The sequence below is a fragment of the Homalodisca vitripennis genome, chromosome 7 (genome assembly GCF_021130785.1).
Source record: "Homalodisca vitripennis isolate AUS2020 chromosome 7, UT_GWSS_2.1, whole genome shotgun sequence".
Lineage (NCBI taxonomy): Eukaryota > Metazoa > Arthropoda > Insecta > Hemiptera > Cicadellidae > Homalodisca > Homalodisca vitripennis.
Genome location: NC_060213.1, coordinates 109429614 through 109451150, shown reverse-complemented (window position 1 = coordinate 109451150; position 21537 = coordinate 109429614). Strand labels below are relative to the sequence as shown.

Genomic DNA, 21537 nt, shown 5'->3' with positions numbered 1-21537 from the left:
TTTTCCAGCCCCATGAGTGTTAGCCTTCACTAACACTCAGCAGTCAATTGATCCATACTTACCTCTCTCATTTAATAGCTAGTGAATGCATTAAGATGCATTAACAGGGAGCTCTGATGCACTAAAAAATAAATTTTTATGGAAATCATGTTTTTAAAGACGTAGAGATTAGCTGAATTAATTAAACTATACATGTTCACCAACCAATTTGAAAGGCTAAAATCCTAAAAAAGAACACCTGAAAATGAGTAGACGTTTGTTATCATATAATTCAGTTCTATGTGATAAATTAAGCATACTGATTTAAAATCAATGTTTGCAAGCTTAAAACGAATTTATATATTTAAAACTTGCCACTACATAAGTTAATTGGGGCTAGAAGAGTGTTTCTTATCAGTTGATGACGAATACATATATATATATATATATATATTATATATATATATATATATATATATATATATATTTATTTATTTATTTATTATATTTATTTATATATATATATATTTTTTATATATTTTATTAATATATATATATATATATTAATAAAATTTTTATAAATGGTAATAGTCGAATTTTATTTCAATAAAACATTAAATCTCAAATACTACTTGCTCTACGAGGACTCGAACCCGGCTCTCTCACTTGCCGAGTGAATGTGCTACCATTACACAACAGAGCCCTTACTTTTTACGATTTAATTATGTTGTACTTGGCCATATCTGTCACATGTGCGTGTAAATAACCAAACTAACACATGATCGGAAGGCTAAAACGACTGTTTACTTTCTTTAAATTTGTATAAATGGTAAATAGCCGAATTTGATTTCAATAAATATTGAAATACAAACATTACTTGTTCTGCCGGGACTCGAACCTGGATCTCTCACTTGCCGGTTGAATGTGCTACTATTACACAACAGAGCCCTTACCTTTTACGATTTAATTATTTTGTACTTGGCTATATCTGTCACATATGCCTGTAAATAACCAAACTAACACATGATCGGAAGGCCAAATACCTATCAAACGACTATTTACATTACTTAAATTTGTATAAATAGCAATAGCTGAATTTCAATAAACAATGAATCAAAAAAGTATTCAAATTATATATCGTTACGTTTATCCATTTGTTCACACATTATGTTCTAATGAGTTAAGTTGCAGGGTAGATATTAGGTGTGAACCTCTACTGCCTGTATATTAAAATTTTAAATGTTAAATATCCAAAATGGCCAACTGGGAGAACTAGCCCGGAACAACACGATATGCTTACACCGGTGTGGAGTTAATGCTTACACTGGCCTGAAGTCTGGCATGCATGTAATATTGTCACCAGAACAACACAAGATTTATCATTTATATACATTTCGTGAGAAATGAAAAGCAATTAATCATCAAAACTTATACTCGTAAATAAGAAGTAATATGAATATAAGAAGGACGCAGAGGTAATATTTTTTGGTTTGTTGTAATTACATTGATGTATTCACATACAATTAGTTACAATTAAAGGCATTCAACAAGTTATGTGTGAATTGTCATTAACAACAACTTTCGCCTCCACAACCGGAACCTCCACATCCGGAACCTCCACATCCGGAACCTCCACACCCGGAACCTCCACATCCGGAACCTCCACATCCGGAACCTCCACATCCGGAACCTCCACATCCGGAACCTCCGTATCCGTCCCCTCCACATTCGTTTCCACTGTATGCTCCGCAGCTACATCTGGAACTACTGCATCCGCTTCCTCCAGATCCATATCCGTAGTCATTACATCCACCGCACCCGTTCCCTCCATATCCGCTTCCAACGTATCCTCCGCATTCTGGACATGGGTTATTATTGTAATAATTGTATCCACATTCAGGACATCCAGGGTTAGGGCCTACCGGAGAGTGGTTCGGCTGGGCTACAGCAGAGGGACCTGTCAAGGCGCTACCTTGATAGGGAACTAGAATTGGATCGGCGTATGGTTGTAAAGCAGAATAAGGGCAAGGTCCCGGCTGTAATCCGTGGAACAGAGGTTGTCCCGGGTCCGGTCCAGTGTTGGAATAAGATACTGGCTGAGATGCAGAAAATGGGAAAGGTTCTGGCTGTGGTCCCGGGTAAGGGGAAGCTTTCGGCTGTGGCCCGCGATACAGAGGTTCCGGCCCAGGGTAGGCGGCAGTTACTGGCTGAGATACAGGGAAAGGGAAAGGTTGTGGCTGTGATCCGGGATATGAGAAAGGGCCTGATTGTGCTATGGAGTATGAATCAGTTCCAGGCAGTGGATTAGAATAAGGGTAAGGTCCCTTCTGTGGTCCAGGTAAGGGCGAAGGTCCCGCCTGTGTTGCCGGTGGTTGGTTAGGCCCTGGCTGCGGTCTGGAGTAAGGGTAAGACACCGGTTGTGGTTGCGCTGACGGGTTAGGTCCCGGCTGTTGTCTGGCAGAGAAGTGAGGTTGTGGTTGTGGACCAGTGGAGGGAGCACGTCTTGGCTGATTTGAGGGGTAGGCAGAAGGTCTCGGCTGTGGTCCGGAGGAGGTTATAGGTGTTCCTAAAGAAGATGGAGCTCCCGGTTGTGGTCCAGCTGAAGGATTGCGTCCTGCTTCTGGTCCGGCGGAGGGGTTATGTCCTGGTTGTGGTCCGGCGGAAGGGTAGGGTTCTGGCTGTTGCCCGGCTGAAGGAGCGGCTCCCGGCTGTGGTCCGGGGGAGGGACTGGGTCCTGCCTGAGCTGGATTTAGTCCCGGCGATTGTATAGATCCTGGTTGTGTTACGGGGTAGGAATCAGGTCCTGTATATGGTCCGGAGTATTGTATTGGCTCAGAGAGAATTGACGTGCAGCCAACTAGAAGTCCTGGGGAAAATATAATTTCATTTACTAAATTTATTTGAGAAAAACAGTTTTATTCAGTAAAGGTTTATATTTGACAGTTTATTTGTGTTCCAAGTCTTCCTTCCGTAGCTAAAGTGCACGTTTGCATAGCCTTTATATTTGTGTACATATATATATATATATATATATATATATATATATATATATATATATATATATATATATATATATATATATATATATATTGCATCCAAACAATATTATCTGCTATTATACTTAATATCCAGTTATTATGAATAAAAGTTAGTAACTTTGGACAAAGAAATGCACTATTCATTACTTTATCAAACCATATGCATATTATCTGTCTGAAGTTTGGCAAAAGAATTATTAGTTGTTTAATTTTTGTTTTATCGAATCAGTACTGTATGGATATTATGAAAAATATTTAGTTTAGTGTGAATAATAATGTCATAATCACTTTATCTGCGCGTATGTGTGTAATGACAATTATTCTGAGGTATAATAACCTAGCCTACCTAATTCACAAGGATATTTTGTCACGAGAATTTCCCGCTATTGTGAAATTATTAATTTAACCAACTGGAGTTAGCTATTCTTCTCAATGTCTCGCCAAAGTGATCATCGTCCTTAGACTATTGCTCCTCTAGCAAAATCGCTTTATTTATTATACATAATGACTTGCTAAAGTAACATGATATATTATGAGTATTAAAAAATGAAAATTACCCATAGAAATAGGAAGAAATAGGAGAAATAATAGAATATAGGACTTAGACCAAAATTTTAGTGACAAAGGAAAATATGTCGTGACTGCACAGGATGCAAATCACAAGCACCGTAGTAGTTACTGTGGGATAATGTACATCAGTATCTCGCCTGTGCTTGTGTGACGCACATTTGTGATATTAACTTCTCGTACTCGCTTTTATACTATGTATTAATATACCCCCCACCTGATATAGAGAATAGATTGCAATCCTCGGAACGCTGTGTTATACATTTTGTAACATATAACGATGATAAATGTTATAAATTACATTATCCTTTCATACCATCCTTTGACATAACATATTTCATACAAATAACACACTATATATTACGTATAACATTTAATAAAGAATGCAATTTTTAAACGTATACTATACATTCTTGATAATGGTTTTAATGTACCTTTGTAAGACCCATCTATTGTGGACCTATTAATTGTTACTACCTATCTGTTTTTTTTCATTTATTTGTTCTTGTTCTGGTGCAGGACTGACCTCCACTTTTGAAGGTGAAATAACTGAGATATAGTGCTCATTATCCCCCCTCATGGTTCTCCACAGGAGATAGCCCCTATCCCCAACCGTACTTATCTTAAATATTCCGTCACTTCGGAAGCATACAAAGGTGTGTGACACTAATTGCAATGCGATTTTCTCAAATTCTTGTCTTAATAGTAGAAAATACAAACAATAACATGCTTATTTATGCTGATGTACAAACATATTTATAGTTAAGGTGATACATTTAAAGAAACGTAAAGAACGAAATACTAACATTTAAAAGAGCTCTTTTACTAGTCTTTAAATGTGTATAAATAGTTAAATTTGTTGAAATACCAACATTTTGATATTTTAAGTTTACAAAAACTGGCATCAATTTTTCGCTATGAATCTGAAGACGGAAGTTTGCATTGGTAACCCAGGATACCAGGATACAGGATACATAAACAATGGTGAACATTTAAATATATCTGATTACCTTATTTTTATTGCCCAGACGGCGTTGCCTGGGTAGTTTAGTGGTTTGTGCGTTTAAACTAGCAGGCACTGGCCACGGTAAGTTAAGAAAATCTTGTTCACTGAAATTGTTGTTAACAATTAATAGTTTTAAATGGCGGTTGACACGGCTAAGAGCATTGTTAAAAACAGTGATCAATGCCGAAATTTTTAACCGCTCGGTCAAATAGGGTATTTTATGTTTTTTTTTTTCATATTCAGTAGTTCTAAAATTGTATAGCCTACTAAAAAACAGTACAATTGTGCTTATCTTTTAAAAACATTTGGTTTTAATCGGGCCTTGAGTTTCCGAGTTATAAATTTTTAAAGACGCAGTTTGTTTTAAATTTTTGATTTGTTTATATATCTAAATGGAGAAATAAAAATTCCAACTTTCATTACTGTAGGTCTTCTATTTCGTCTTTGGTTCACGATCAACTCAGATATCTATAATTTTATTATATTGATCCTGGAGTAAAGCGATTCGCGCGGAGACTAAAACTACGCGTAAACAATAACGCAACGGCTCGACTTCCTATATTATTGCTGCCCCTTGATTATTCCGCCGTGGGTAAACGACCCCCCCCCCCCACCTTCAACCCTCTATCTTCCGCTCAGGCCACAGTGTAAATAGTTAGAATAATGTGATTTTTTATATCAATCACATCGATGAAACAAGGATATCATGTCTCATTTTACGCACGCGATACCAACTCGATGTTCATAGTTGATCCGCTTCACAATTGAAAACTGTATCACCAACTCCAAAATCTTTACACTTCTGATTTTATAAAATCATTTTTTTTTTTTTTTTGTACAAGGTACAATCACCCTCAGGACTAACCGCTTCATAAGTGAAAACTGTATCACCAACTCAAAAATCTTTACACTTCTGAGAATGTTCAACTTTTAATTTCATTATTTTCTATTTGTTAATTGTTTACGTCTATCAATGTAAAATTGTTTTGTTCTATTAAATAGTGTTTATCTGTTAATATTTTTTAATGTACAAGGTACAATCGCCTTCAGGACTCAGTTGCCCCTATGACCTCCTCACGACGCGTTGGGTCGTATTGTTACGTTATATACTTACATCAAAACAGTTTGTATTTGAGGATGCTTCAACTTGTTATGGTGGTAAATTATGAGTTATGTACAATTGGCAACACAGTTAGTGGCCGTGCATCAATCGTGATCCGTAACCTGTTCACGGCTTGACTTAATACCATTGTAATATTATTTAGTATTGTATCATACACAAAATTGTAGCAGTAACAGACTTATCATAAATTGCTGGAATGCATATAGAATACAAAATTGCAATATTTATACTTTTCGACATTTAACTAAATGAGTCACAAATTTAAAAATAAAAAGCAAACTAAACAAAATAAGAATATGGTTGTACACTAATACATATCATTGGTAATTTCAGCTGATAATTACCACTATAGGATCAAAGTACTGTATATATTTTATATTCTGATAAGAAGGATTGCAACAATTCAATTTACTGTTGTACAAATTATCAAATCTGGACAACTGTCTACATACCAATAAATAGAAATAACTACATATATTCGTGCACACTTACGACATCATATACGCACACATGCATACATATGTATACATATACAAATACATACAGATGATATTGCAGAAACTTTTTTATTACCAGCTCTACTGATTACCGTGCTCTATATTTATTAGCCATACATAAATATTTTTTGTATAGTTAAAAATAACTTATATTCACAATTTTATCCAGTAACAAGTTAAATGGTTTAGGTACTATTTAATTTGTAAATATCTGTCATTAAATTGTGTTTGGAATAAGAAGAATATTTAGTAATGTTTCGTGTATTGCTTATTAAAATTCTTCTAAAACTGTCTTTAAATTCCCCCTTGTCCAAATGAACATTCCATAGGTTTTATCTAGTGAAATTTCTCCATCCTATTTGAATCTATGTGCAAATTAGAATGAAAATCACGTAATTTCTAGAAATAAAAGAAAATAGTTCTTCCGACGTAAGTGGATTTAATTTGATTAAAAAGGTAAATATGTACAACCCCTTTGCTGTAAGCTGTATATATATATATATATATATATATATATATATATATATATATGTGCGTGTGTGCGTGCGTGCGTGTGTGCGTGCGTGCGTGTGTGCGTGCGTGCGTGTGTGCGTGCGTGCGTGTGCGTGCGTGCGTGTGTGCGTGTGTGTGCGTGTGTGTGCGTGCGTGCGTGCGTGTCTGTGTGTGTGTTTTTTTTTTTTTTTTTTTTTGAGAGAGGAAAAAAAAATGCTCTTTACGCACGTAGTGCCGGGCTCGATCTTGGCCTATGGATTTTGGTCCATGTGGTTACCAAGACCCATACCGACTAAAACGTAAACCTCTCTTCACCCAGCCTTTGTCCCCCCGCGGGACTGCCGCTAGGTATTACTTCGCGGGGGAAGGCATTTAAGCGATTTCGCTCTTCCTCTACTTTTGTGTCTGTGTGTGTGTGTGTGTGTGTGTGTGTGTGTGTGTGTGTGTGTGTGTGTGTGTGTGTGTGTGTGTGTGTGTGTGTGTGTGTGTGTGCGTGCGCGCGTGTGTACATATATCCCGGTCACGTGTATTCAGTTTTAAATCAAATCTGTAAAATGTTTTAAAAAACTTTTTTCATGATGCAAATATAATGATGACATTTGTAATTTTTGTTAATTCACTGATATTATTCATGTTTTTTATTTGATGTGAATTTAAGTAATAGAATTGCTTTTAACTCAGAACTATGTTTGCTTGCTACTCGTTACATGACTTCACTTTGGCAACCCAAACGACATCTACCAGTATGTTCCGCTAAAATCGACGTACTAGTTTGTCTGAAGTTTATGACAAGAAAGGTGAATGTGCTACACTTTTGATAAACCAGGGGTTAATGTATTAACAACACCGAATCCTTATCCGAAGAACTGGCACCTGGTATTAAAGCACTTCGTGCTGTATTTCGGTGCATAGGTGGAGTCTTGGGCTGTGAGTGGGGTTGCAGGGGACACCGTGTCATATACACTCGCCTTGCTGCGCTGTATCAATCCCGGTTTGTTGGTCTGGAGGTCGAAGTCGACTCACATATATGACACACACATATTGACTTGTGTCCAAAGTTCTCCAAACGGTCCAAACGTGTCCAACGGTTCTTGGTCCAACGTTGTTTCTAATTTTCATAAATGACTTGCTGAGGTTATCATTAAATGGAAAAATCATAGAGTTTGCTGATACCAACAGATACCAATACAATAATGTGCTAAAATTGCATAGCTTAGATTTTCAAACCATTTCAAACTGCAATTGTGAAATTATCGATCAATTCGAACAAATTAAACAATTAGGAATATACATTAATAAACTTAGTTGGAAAACGCATATAAAAAGCATTCAAATAGGTTTAAAACGAAATATCAGAAGTTTTTATATTTTAAGGAAGTTTATTGGTGATAAAGTAATGAGAACAATTTTTTTGCACTAATTCCACCAATTTTTAAGTTTGATTACTACATTGTCAGATGATGAGAGGGGAACATTTTGAACACTTTCTCTGATCACAGGTACTTAAAAATTGGTGTTTACTTGTAATACTTAATAATTTACATTGTTCAATTGTTTTAAAATTCAAATAGCTATAACTACTGAATGAATCCACCTTATGAAGTCCGGTTTGCGGCATTGTACTCTGCTAAGTAAGACCTTTATTTGATACCAAACTTGACCTATGCTGCTATTTAAGAATTTTGTCTGACTCCTTGTGGACCGTCCCCCAAAGGGATTATCTGGCCGGTAATTGGGCAGATGTGTGCATTACTATCACCAGTAAGCAAGTGTGAACTTTGATATTTCTTTATATTGTGGTTCAAAAATTAAAAAGAGGTTCCAGACTTAATTGTCACCCTGTATAACAGGTTGTACTTAAATTTTACATGAACAATTTTAGGGTGTGTGGGATGAATATAGGTCTATTCCCATTTCGAAAATCCCTTTCGAGCTACGCCTAATTGGTCTCTAAAGCAGCAAAAAAGTCTCATCAGTGTCTCTATAATTGTATTATGACAGTTCAACAATATGTGTAGTTAATTCAACCAATATTTTTCTATAGAGTAAAACCATAACAAAAGTAACAAGACTTATTTTATATCGTGGCAACGAGACAAAAATTAATTTATACTGTATTTTACGTTATAAACTACATTAGGAATGTGTACGTGTAGGGTATTGAATTTGGTTTTCTTAGATACTGTGGGTGGTATATTTAGAGTAGATGAAGGATCAAAATGGAGGGACAGGGCATTAGTTTGATTCAACAAACCATTCGCTCCGTGACAGCAAGGAAACAAGGAAGCGCAGTGAGTGTGTGATTATAGCAAGTGGAATCACAACACACGAGACATTAAATGTAATTTTTATGACTAAAATTGTCGAAGAAACATCACATCAATTTTAGCTGATGAGTTATACGATACTGATTATGTATATAAGTACTGATATTTTCCTAAACTGCGCCGAGGAAATATACGATACTGATTATGTATATAAGTACTGATATAATTCCTAAACTGGGCCGAGGAAATATACGATACTGATTATGTATATAAGTACTGATATTTTCCTAAACTGCGCCGAGGAAATATACGATACTGATTATGTATATAAGTACTGATATTTTCCTAAACTGCGCCGAGGAAATATACGATACTGATTATGTATATAAGTACTGATATTTTCCTAAACTGGGCCGAGGAAATATACGATACTGATTATGTATATAAGTACTGATATTTTCCTAAACTGCGCCGAGGAAATATACGATACTGATTATGTATATAAGTACTGATATTTTCCTAAACTGGGCCGAGGAAATATACGATACTGATTATGTATATAAGTACTGATATTTTCCTAAACTGCGCCGAGGAAATATACGATACTGATTATGTATATAAGTACTGATATAATTCCTAAACTGGGCCGAGGAAATATACGATACTGATTATGTATATAAGTACTGATATTTTCCTAAACTGCGCCGAGGAAATATACGATACTGATTATGTATATAAGTACTGATATTTTCCTAAACTGCGCCGAGGAAATATACGATACTGATTATGTATATAAGTACTGATATAATTCCTAAACTGGGCCGAGGAAATATTTATCTATTATGATATTGTGAATATGGATTTGGAAGCAAGAACATATGCTATACTGTAGCATGTATCTTTACAAATGAGTGACAGCTGTCATAATGAAAGTGTTGAAATGTGTTGGTACTATTGATGTTGATTTTAGGGTTTATTTTAATAACAAGATCTCTATCCATAAAATATTGCATGTATTTCATTCAAAACAAAACATTTTTTAAATGGAAAATGATTTTAATCCAACGTAATAACAGAATTACATACAGCCTATGTATATTGTTTCTAGGGGGAAATGGTAAACTTCAAATTTATGTTAGAACTAGAAGTACAAAATCTGAAATAATAATTACTCACAATTGTCCTTAACCTCTACTCCTCTTAACCATGAACACTGAAAATGTGCACCTGACGCATTGATATACAACTAATTTCATTTTTAAAATATCATAGCCCAGTACCATATTACATCAGAGGTACCTTCACTAAGAAAGCTATGAATTTCAAAGTTGGAGTTCCTCTAAATTGGTCTAAAATAGTTCAAGGTTACGGAAATCGTGGGAGCTATTATAACGAATGCAAGAAATGATGCATAGAAATTGCTGGTGAAGTAGCGGGTATGTGCTAATAATTCTATATATAAAAACCAAAAGTATTTAAGGGAATTTCATGAAATAGATATGTAAGATTGAATATTTAAGTTTGAAATAGAGCATAGCCATTGGAAAATTATAGAAAGACAATCCAAACTTATAGGTATATGTGAGAACATAACCTCTGAATCACAAACTCCTGAAGACCATAAGTTGATATAATAATAATAAACAAGTTCTCTGGATAATGTAATAATGTTTTAACTGAACCTAATGCAAAAAGAAAAAAAATTAGTCGTCACAATAATTCCTAACTCGTCTTTAAAATCATCAGTGGTAAGTTACCGTCATGCTCGAAATGAAAGTGAGAGATTTTTGTTAAAGACCCATACTTTCTGACAGCTTTTTTTGTTTTTTTTTATTTGAACTTTAATATAAAATTATGCAGACTACTGAAATCTATGGAAATTTATAAAATTTTAAATAATAATTACACTTATAAAGAATTTCATTTTTTTATATAATATTTAATGCAATCTTACCCAGAACTAGTGAGTACATTCTAGTAGGATTCATAGTCATCCACTGGAATACCAAAGGAGAACGTGAAGTTCTTATCTGCTTGAACGTTTTTCCAAGCTGCTGTCAATTTTAGATTACTGTTATTTATGTTTGTAAATCATTTATATGTATGGAAAAATAGCATATTTGCTTTATGCCAGCCACTGTGCACCGTATCTCAAACCCTACCCTGCTCTATGAGTATTAAATAAATGTCAAATGAAATATTCCGAGTGTCCTTTACAATTTAAAGAAGCTAATACTCAAGAACAGTAATATAATCTATTTAAATCTGGATAATTTAATTTAATTTATTGTTTTGAGATTTTAAATTTGGATAGGGTACGATAAGCGGACCCGGATTTTTTATATCGAAGAATGTAATGATCGATACCTAATATTTGCATCTCAAATCCTAGAATATCAATCCATATAAAAGTATCTATAGTCCTCAATAACAATTACATGTTTTACATTAAAATATGAATGTAATATGTGTGATCAAACAAATTATTATAGCCAAACCTAGGAAAACTGAAGACGACCATATTTGCTCCTCTCACAGTTACAGTTCTTTCTTTCCCACAAATTTCACATAAGTTTTCCGGCACGAGTCCAACATGTTGAAGTCACGAAAAACATGTCTTATCATCTTTCAAAGCATTGTCATGTAGTTTTCTAAAATGTACTGCCATTTTTAATAATCAAATATTAGGCTACATATATAAAATTGAAATATTATATTACGAGTATTATTTGAAAGTGTTTACAGCTGTTATATAGATTATTTAAGTTAATTGTTCTAAATAATTAATCAGTATCGATTGATTATATCGATGGTTATGATAAAGTTATATCGTTTGCCAATTTCGATATAAAAAACCAGGTCCGCTTATCGTACCCTACTGTTAAATTTTAATAATCATGATATTAAATAAATAGGTTATTAAGTCCACTATGAGAACGGAAAGAAATCATCCACTAAATGCTTTTAAAAAACTAAGTCTTATAAAGTTTATTTCATTAATAATGAATTTCAAATTTCAGTCTTCTTTAAATGGGAAAGTAGTTTCAAATTATTAAAACATTAAAATGTGCAAAAACATAACTAGGAACTTTGTACTGCAGTAACAGACTCGGCCAACTGCAGGAAATAATTTACCGTAGCAAAAACAGCCGGAAATAACTATACAGCTGTTTATTTGCATAATTAAATCGTGCAAGGCAATAATACATTGTGTTCTGTTGTTTGTTGATTGGCTAAATGTTAAATAATCCTGTCGCTCTGGAGATTAGAAACTTTTCGTTCCTCTATGTCTCTCTAGCTGTTCTTATGATACATTCAAAACGAACTTATCTATCGGCTTGAAATTTTGCATAATTTCTATACAGGCGATAACGAGTTCGTGGTGGTACATGTCACCTCTTGGGTTTTTCAGTGTCAGCGAACATTTATACATTAATGTTATTGATAATCATGATGGAAACGAGAAAAACGCTGATCAAATGGATTTCTGAAACAAACATAATACTAAAATTGGAAATTTTTACATGTGACAGAGTAACAAATGTAGCTTAGTTATCTGAAAGATATCTTGAAAATGTTTTCCTCTGGACACTCTAAGTTTAATATGAAACTTAATTTCTAAATAGACAGGGTGTAATTCGTTAATTTTAAATGTAATTTCACTCTGCAAGCTGCCACAATACGTCTTCTGTCAGCCTGAGGCCACCTGATTCTGACTGACTGGAGGACATCTCGAGAGTAAAATGAGCTTTAGAATTGAAAATGTTCAGGTAACTTCAGAGAAACTTGTTTCGTGGTAAATGTACGGAGACATTTACATAATTATTTACATAATTTTTTTAATCATGTAAATAATTAGCTCGTAGGGTTTCAATATCGGCAGGGCCAGTCGAAATGTGTATTAATTATAACATTTACGTGATATTTATTAGATATTATTAATGTTTAAAAATTGGATTTTTAGGAAAGTTCAGGTACAGTCAAACCTCTTCAATATTTGACTATGGAGAAGTTCCAAACTGAGAGATTATTAAAAATCGGGTAACACTGCATTCAAAAATCATTGTTACCACTATGAGATAAAATAGTTAACACCATGCAATTCAGAAATATTCATGATAATTTAAAAACTTGTTTAAAGAAATGAAATACGTAACAGTCTTACCTCGAAAATAAAAGTCTACGAACACAATATAACAAGTAGTGCACATAGCTTTGAGCATGTTAATTAATTAGTAACGTAATGTATATTATTTTAAATTTTCATACAAATACTTTTAGTACAGTATTATTTATTGGTATTATTTATAAAACACACGTGACACTCCCAATCGTGAAACGAATTATACTTTTATAGTCTAAGATCATTTTAATTCTATCATATTAAGCTATACCTTTATATGCAGTATAGTGCATGTCCTTGATCTCTGATCTTTGTTCACTATATTATTCTATTTTCCTTGGTTCAGTCTAATATCAATTTGTATAAACCTAATCAGTGTCAGACACCTCATCAGTCCAAAAACACTCGCTGCTCCTCAATGTTTTCTCATCCCTAACTTTTTTGTTTTTGTCTGGCGCATTCGCGAATTTAGTAGTCTCATTTTCAATGGTCAGAGGCTCACTGCGCTCGCTTGTTTCCACAAATTATAGCCAATGAAGTCTGCTGGGTCATTGAGTTTTTTTTTCCCCTAAAAACAAACGTGTCACACAGTTGAGAGGTATCAGTTGAATTTTTCCTGGCTTGTGCGTATATTTAAAGTGGTCGAGCTCGCTTATCCCTTGACAAATTTCGTTATAAAAATGACTGTTGAAATTGTGTGATCACTTGTACATTTTTTATAACTGATTTAACATAGCTGATGCCTATCAAGAATCAAAATGTTTGCTGCTCCCAGCTTTTGCAAGCGTACCTTTAAAGTGGCAGTGCTTGATTTCGCATTAAATGATTTCGTCGAAACAAGTACCATTGAAATTATATAGAAATTTTCCAAGTATTTGGTATCTATTAAACTTTTTCCAACTATGCTGTTTTTTTTTTTTTATTTTTATTATTTTAAAACGTTTCAACAGACGCCATTTCGTTAATATATAAAGGTTATATTTAATTTAAATTTTCATCTTATGCACGTACTCGTATGTGCTGGTTTTTAGGTAGTTAATAGTTTTGGAAATAATAATATTTTTATACAAGTATAAAATAGTGACTAGCGGCCAAATGAGACATTTTACTGATAAATAATATCCCAACAAAAGTTTGGACACCTGTATATGTGTGACATATATATGTTCACATAAGGTCAATATTATTGTGGTTGTGACATCTGAGGGTATTTTCGGAGAAAGCTCTAAAAGGTTCCTAGAAATTCCATCATGAAGGCTGATTCCTATAGGAAATTCTGCATCACATTGTTTTATAACTACACATCAAAATAAAATTGAGATGTATAAACGTTGTTAAATCAATTCAGAGAACAAGTAAACATACAAAATTGTAGCAACATCAGTTCAAAGGTATTGATAGAAGTCAAACTAAGACAAAATATATAAATAGATACTGTTACGTTATGTCAAATCGGTGAACTTATTACGGATAAAATTCTCTTTAAATGTACTTAATTAAATCTGGTTAATCTATTCATCAAGTATATTCTAAATAAATTTTTAATTTATTTCTTTTCGTTGAAAATATGTTTTTTTGTAAACATCGATATATCTGTATTTAGAATTTATCCTTCGAATATTTTCTTATTGCAGATCCTTTGATTCCAATTTCCAATTTTTTTAGATTAAATTCATACATTTTTGACCTCTGCTGATTTTGGTTTTTTAGTCAATGGATAGATTTTTATATTAGGAATCAGATTTTTGTTCAATTTTAGCATACTTTTAAAACACCTTGAAAATATAAATTACCTTTTGGTACATCGTTGTTTATTCATATTTTTATTATTATAACTAAACCATTATGTTCCAAACTCACTGGTCAATTCCCAATCATACGATTTTTTATTACAATTCAACCGGATTTTATATATCATACAACTGGAACAAATTGCTTACCAATTTCACTAATTATTACATATAGCGTACCTTATTCAACCACTGTAAATTGTTTAATATCTACGTCTAACGGCGTTGAAGATGGTAAGGTAGGTAATTCAAAGTCTTCTTACGTTTCTAATATTGAAATATCTACAATTTGTCTACTGGAATCAAATCCATATTTTGATTTTGATTTGACATATTTTCATTTGCATCTTCAAATTTTTTAACGACAGAAGTTACAGGGTGCTTAAATTTTTTAATAACTTCTTGTTCCCTTTTATCAATTCTAATTTATCCCTTACATTGATTAATTATAATTTATTCTGTGGATATTATGTTGATCACTTGTTTAAAAAATTGTTAGTTTTTATAAGCATTTAATTGCCTTACTGGCCAAAATGTTAAATTTTATTAGTAGTTATTCAAAATGCTTGCAAATCAATGTCAAAGGAAATAAATAATGTTTTTGCTCATCCATAGTTTCACTCATAGATTCTGAACAATGTTCAAATTCATTTATTGTTTGTTTTAATTCATCGTTCAATAGTAATTATTGTTTTCTAAGATAAATAATAAAAGTGACCTAAAAGTTTTCCACATCCACTTGATCCAACAATTAGTAATCTTATTGGTTTGATATTTGATCTATGTTTTCTCTTCAATTGTCTGTAATTTATGTCATATTTTAATACTGAAAATTTCTCCATTAAAATAGTGATCTTTTTAAATTTCTTTTAAAATGCCAATTAAAATTCTGAAATCTCTAGATTAGTTCAAAACTAAGAACATCCCATTAATTTAGATGAAAATTAAAATTATTTTATTGGATTGAGGGATTATGTTCTGATAATTTTGTAATGAACATTTTTCGAGATACAGTTAATAACTTTTTATATTGTAGTAAAAAACTATTTTAAATCTTCTAAATTAAAAAATATATTATAATTTTGATCAAGTTAAAGTTTTTATTGGAAATAACCTTAAGAAATTCATCAGATAAATCTTTCATAAAATAATTTGTAATAAAATGTATTAAAAATAATTTAAAATGATAACTGTACTTTATTAAGTTGAATTAAAATCTCCTGTTGTTATTTATTTTTTCTTCGCGTTGAATAATTTATCGGGTTTATAAAGAGAAATTCAGGAAAAAATCTACTATATTTCGGAAATACAATTGGTAGATCTAGTAGAATATTATATTATGATGTTATACACCTACATTTTAATATTGTAATAACTATATATATATATATATATATATATATATATATATATATATATACACACACACAATACATATATATATACAATATATATATAGATATATATATATATGTATATGTATATAGTACCTTCTAAATCAAATTAAAACTATAAAATTCGATATTTATCACCTAAATATTATGAAATTTTTTATAATTCTACAAAATAGTCTTTACGCAAAAATTTTACGTGTTTTAAATTTTTTTTATTTATAACGCTTAAATGTTTGATACGTGTTTAATGCATTTGTATGGATTTTAAGTTTTTTCCAATTAAGTTAACAGATATTTTTGTTCTTTAAACAGAATATCAGTGTACGATATAAAGCAAATATGCGATAAGCATTATTAATAAAAAAATGCACATATATTATATACATACAAATGATAATAATATCAAGTAGACAGTCACGTGGAGAAACATCTGGCCATATAAAAGCAACATGCTCACTCTGAATGTCAGTTGAATACTCAAACTCATACCAAGATGAATTCTCTAGTTTTCGGTAAGATTTTAGCATATATAATAATCCATATTAACATTTTGTTAACCTATTTAGATCCAGAGATCACTTTTTAAAGCTAACGATTTGCTTTAATAATAAAATGCCTACCAATCGCAATGTTGTATTATTAAAGTCTTTTACCGTGCGGGAAATATATAAAAAGTACTTTAAATAGAAATCACCATATGAATATTTTAAAAATACTATAAGCATTGACTAATATATTAAATTCCAATAATTTCCAAATTTGGTGAACTTTAAGCCTAATTACATATGACTCGTTTCGTTGTACACTATTTACAAACCTAAATATGATTTATAAACTTATAAATGTGAAATTCTGCCTCTACTAACTAAAATTAATTATTACTTATTGGTTCACGTTGTAAAATATCGCCAATACCAAATTCTTATTATGTAAGCTATTTGATTCTATGAATATATCATTGCAGGTTTTAATATAAAATAATAGGTAGCGATATTATTATTAGATGAGTATTTACAGTATAGTACGTGTATGGCCGGAAATACTTATTAATTCATATATTAAAAGAATTTGGCATCATATGCAATTCAAGCTACAAATAAATATATGTTTTTAAAGTTTTACTACGAAATCTAACTAGGCAATCAACCACAGGGCTGAATTTATATATTGGGTAAGAGGGCTATAGCCCAGGGTGGCAGATTTTAGGGGCGAAAAATTGTGGGGGAAACATTTTAGAGAGATTTTTGTGTGTAGTTTATACATTAAAAATACTGAGCTTTGAGTGAGCTTATCTTAATAAATTATGTAATACCAATTTAAAAGATTAGCTACATTTTGAAAATTGCATTTTTTCAGCCTATGTATTCTGTTCTTTAATCAAAGTTAATATAAATGTTGAATGAAACAAAATATATTTTTTTTATTTCCAATATAAAGTAATTTATCAAAAAATTTAGTTTTTTTTTAAACTAATTATTAGTGTAAAATGATCTATTTTGGGCCATCTTATTATACAACTCTTGTTAGAAATAAATGATATCTTTTATTTTAAAAACTAGGTAATTGATCTTACATACAAATAATACATTTTTGTTTTTGCTAGCGTTTACTGAATATAACATGTTTGATACTTTATTGTAATATATTTATCATTATTGTTTACTAATACATAACGCGCAATCCCAAGTTTCGTTTAGACTCAGATTTTGGGGTGTTAACATCTTCTCATAGACTATTAAATAATCAAAGTTTTAGGTTGAGTGTTAAAGCTGCTGTCAATTACGAGGAATAACACTATTATTTATATGTTAAAACCCATATAAATTATATATATATATATATATATATATATATATATATATATATATATATATAAGAATAAATAGCCAACGTCTGTCATAATGAATGTAAAACATACCAGTACCTGTACTAACATGATTACTTTTTCTACAGGACTCCTTTTGACCTTCACGTCAGTCCTGGCAGCGCCTTCTCCTCACCCAGGACCGCAGCCGGGACCCCAACCATCCCCTTCCCCCTTCCAAGGTGGAAGCGTGAGCGGACCATCTGCCCTAGCCCAGCCACGTCCCTCTCCAGCTGGCCCTACACCTGGAGCTGATCCGACTATATTTGGTGTTGGTGGTTACGGACTTTCTGCATACGGTTTTGGGTATCCTTATAACGGACTGTCTGGATACCCTGGACTATATCCATGTGCTTCATCCCCGGGAGTTATTAACGATTTCTACGTTAGGCCTTTCGGGTGCGAAACTGGAGGATTCCTACCATATGTTTATTAATCCTACATTCTGTAATCCTTGTTCATTTACATTTCTCAGAAATATGTATTGACTAATAAATATAGCAAAACTTATTTACATCTTCTATTTCTTTTTTCTCCAGATTGCTCATGTTCATTCAATACACTCTGAAAAGATTCATTGGCTCATTTCCACAACAAATCTACTTGCATCTTTGTCTCTTGTTAGGCAGATTGTGTAAATCAACCTATAACAATTAGCTCATGGTAGGATATACCGAATATCTCTGCATAGCTTCACCGAACATAACACTCAAAGCCAAATCCATTTCCCATTCAAAATATAATATGTGCGAGTATGTTATCTATAACATGTCTTATGAAAATTATGAATGCCCCGAAAACCTTCAAAAAACTTAAAACACAAAATTGTTTATATCACAAATGGTTGCTTGTACATCCCATAAGAGTTAGTTTATGACCAAACACTCTGGGAAAACCCTTCTCCTAGCCCTCACCAAGGTCAACAAAGATGGTACATTGTGTAATGGTGGATGATGTCATGGCAAAAACAGCTGAATAATAGTTTTGACCGGTGGTGGTGGTGGTGGTGGTGGTGGTGGTGTTGGTGGTGGTGGTGTCTAGTGGAGAGCGCAACAACAAAGTTGGCGCAGTATGATAGCACAGAGAGTATGGAATTTAGTTAATTTATTTACACAATAAAAAATTGTAATTTTTCGTCGCAGTCATAAAACAATATTCAAGACATACAATTCCATATAATTAAAAGTTTAATCATTTAAAAATCAATAAAAATGCAACTACTGAATCTAAAAATTTAGAAGAGAGTACAAAATTTTAGTTTCAACCCTGCAAAGGCAAACGATGCAATACTTGCAAAATTATAAAATCTTCAAATTCTCTTACTAGTAGTAAAACAATGAAAACGTATCCTATGAGAGGATAGATTTATTGTAAGAGTAAAAATGTAATGTATCAGTTAACATGTAAAAATTGTGAATAATCTTCGTTGTTCGTCAAAACAGGATGAAAAGTTGATTTCCCAACACGCATTAGGCCATCAACAAAATTTTGAACAATTTTATTCACTGAAAGGTACCTTAAGATGTAAATAAAATTTACTTAGAAAATTTAGAACAGGCAAATCAGTTGATCTTAAAATGTAAAGTAGCCTTTGGTCTGAATAAAAGAAGATTCGATAAATTGTATTCATGATGTATATTTTTTTCGAAATTCTATTTATCTTTTGATGGATATATATATATATATATATATATATATATATATATATATATCAATCAAATGCCTTAGAAATGTCCAGGAATACGCTAAGAGTTGAGTCCTCCAAAGCCTTAACCATCCAGCTGGCAAGAAGGTTTACTGAATCAGCTGTACATTTGCCTCGTATGAACCCGTAATGGTCACTAAAGAGGACGATATGTTTTCCAAATAACGCAGCAAGCGTGATCAAGAAAATCTTTTAAAAAACTTTACCAACAGATACTGAACAGTGATTGTTAGCGTCAAGGGGTCTTTTTTTGAAAACTGGGGTTACCTTTATTTCTTGAAAGAATTTGGAAAGGTTCTTCCTTTGAACAAAGCATTTATATTAATGGTTTCTGGGCTTATTAAATGTTGATAACACTATAATAAGCCGTGTAAACACGCCATTGAAATCTGTACAGGGCATCTGGCTTAGAGTCAAATCTACCACCTCCATTACCGGCAGTATGCACCAACGATGATAAATGACCACTAATGAATTCTTGAAGGAAACGTGCTATTCAGCAATCGTCAACATTAAAATGCATCGGTTTTGAAACCTTTCGTATTTCAGGCTGTTAATATAATTTCAGGCGGTCTATTGACCACAAAACTACACCAGTAATTAATTGCTTTCTTTGTTTTTTTGTTTTGTTTTCTTTTTTTTTTGTTACTTTGTGGGATTTCGAGGCTAGAATAACTCTCCTATATATAATTTTGTAGAATTTAAAATAATTTGTCTGTTCCTTATCTTCCGATACTTTTCTTGCCTTGTAATATGGTTAAAATTACGTTTTCTTTTTTATTGTATTTTACATTCCAACGGAAATCTCCATTTTTACAGTTCTAATAAAGATATTAGTAAAGTAAATAAAATACGATAGCGTGTTTAATGCAAAATAATCCTAACCATTAATTGATAATGCAAATGATTTTACAGTGAATAATTGATATTCATAAATGATAACAAATAGAATAAGCAATAAAAACTATGAATACGAATAAATAATAACAGATATAGCGTAGTACAGTATAAAAATAGAACCTTAAAAAGTTTATTCGCAAAAATCCACTACATTGTTGTATGTACTTGCAATGCATGGATTTAACATGTTTTTACGTTTGGTGTTGTAACTCTGTTATTTGTTATTCAATCTTTTTGAAACAAAAATTTTTGAATTGGTAATAAAATACGCTAAAAAAGGTATCCTAGTGAATTTGTTGTCAAAGTAGCCGTTTCAAAGCTAATACAATTTGAAAATTTTGAACGGCCGCCATTTTGAAATGCAATGATATATTTGTTTTATTTTTTTCAATGAAAAGGACCAACACTAGGTTAACATAAACGTTAATTTTTAATTCTGTATCTTAAGTGGTTTTTGAGTAGTAATTTTTTTCCCAAAAAACACAAACAGACAGACAGACAGTAAACGGTACGTTTCCGGACCCATGTGCAATGGAGTTTTTTCCTTGTTTTGATGTATGACTTGTATCAAGTCCTGAAATATTGCACACCTTTTATGAATCACCCTGTATATAAAATGTAAAATAATTAATATTTATATATACTAATTAATTGAAGACACAACCAATGATTCCTCAACATAAATATCCCGCGATATTTGTTTCAATCACTACTGCACTTATGTGGTAAAAATCTATAATTTTAGCAACACTGTTTACTAGAAGTTAATATCTCTTTAGTTACCAATAATTC

At 32.2% G+C, this 21537-nt stretch overlaps 2 protein-coding genes across 3 annotated transcripts; one reads left to right on the top strand and one right to left on the bottom strand.

Annotated features, from left to right (window-relative positions):
* Positions 1 to 1455: 1455 nt before the first annotated feature.
* On the bottom strand, positions 1456 to 11080 carry LOC124366195 (tetra-peptide repeat homeobox protein 1-like). Of its 2 annotated transcripts, XM_046822558.1 has the most exons (3): positions 10924 to 11080; positions 1595 to 2845; positions 1456 to 1564 (listed from the first exon to the last, which is right to left on the bottom strand). In XM_046822558.1, exons 1-3 carry the CDS (start codon positions 10961 to 10963, stop codon positions 1548 to 1550), a joined length of 1308 nt encoding a protein of 435 aa, XP_046678514.1. In that variant the 5' UTR covers positions 10964 to 11080; the 3' UTR covers positions 1456 to 1547. The 2 variants fall into 2 exon arrangements, with proteins under 2 accessions (XP_046678514.1, XP_046678513.1); XM_046822557.1 differs by having other exon boundaries at positions 1456 to 2845.
* Positions 11081 to 16666: 5586 nt separating this feature from the next.
* LOC124366592 (lipid transfer protein EARLI 1-like) lies at positions 16667 to 18650 on the top strand. The gene is made up of 2 exons (XM_046823188.1): positions 16667 to 16788; positions 18230 to 18650. Exons 1-2 carry the CDS (start codon positions 16770 to 16772, stop codon positions 18574 to 18576), a joined length of 366 nt encoding a protein of 121 aa, XP_046679144.1. The 5' UTR covers positions 16667 to 16769; the 3' UTR covers positions 18577 to 18650.
* The last annotated feature ends 2887 nt before the right edge of the window (positions 18651 to 21537 follow it).

Excerpts from the sequence above, each read along its gene's own strand:
- LOC124366195 (XM_046822557.1), bottom strand. The coding sequence starts at position 10,963 with ATGACTATGAATCCTACTAGAATGTACTCACTAGTTCTGG. Across the intron at positions 2,846-10,923 it reads AATGTACTCACTAGTTCTGG|GACTTCTAGTTGGCTGCACG; the intron begins GTAAGATTGCAT and ends TATTTTCCCCAG.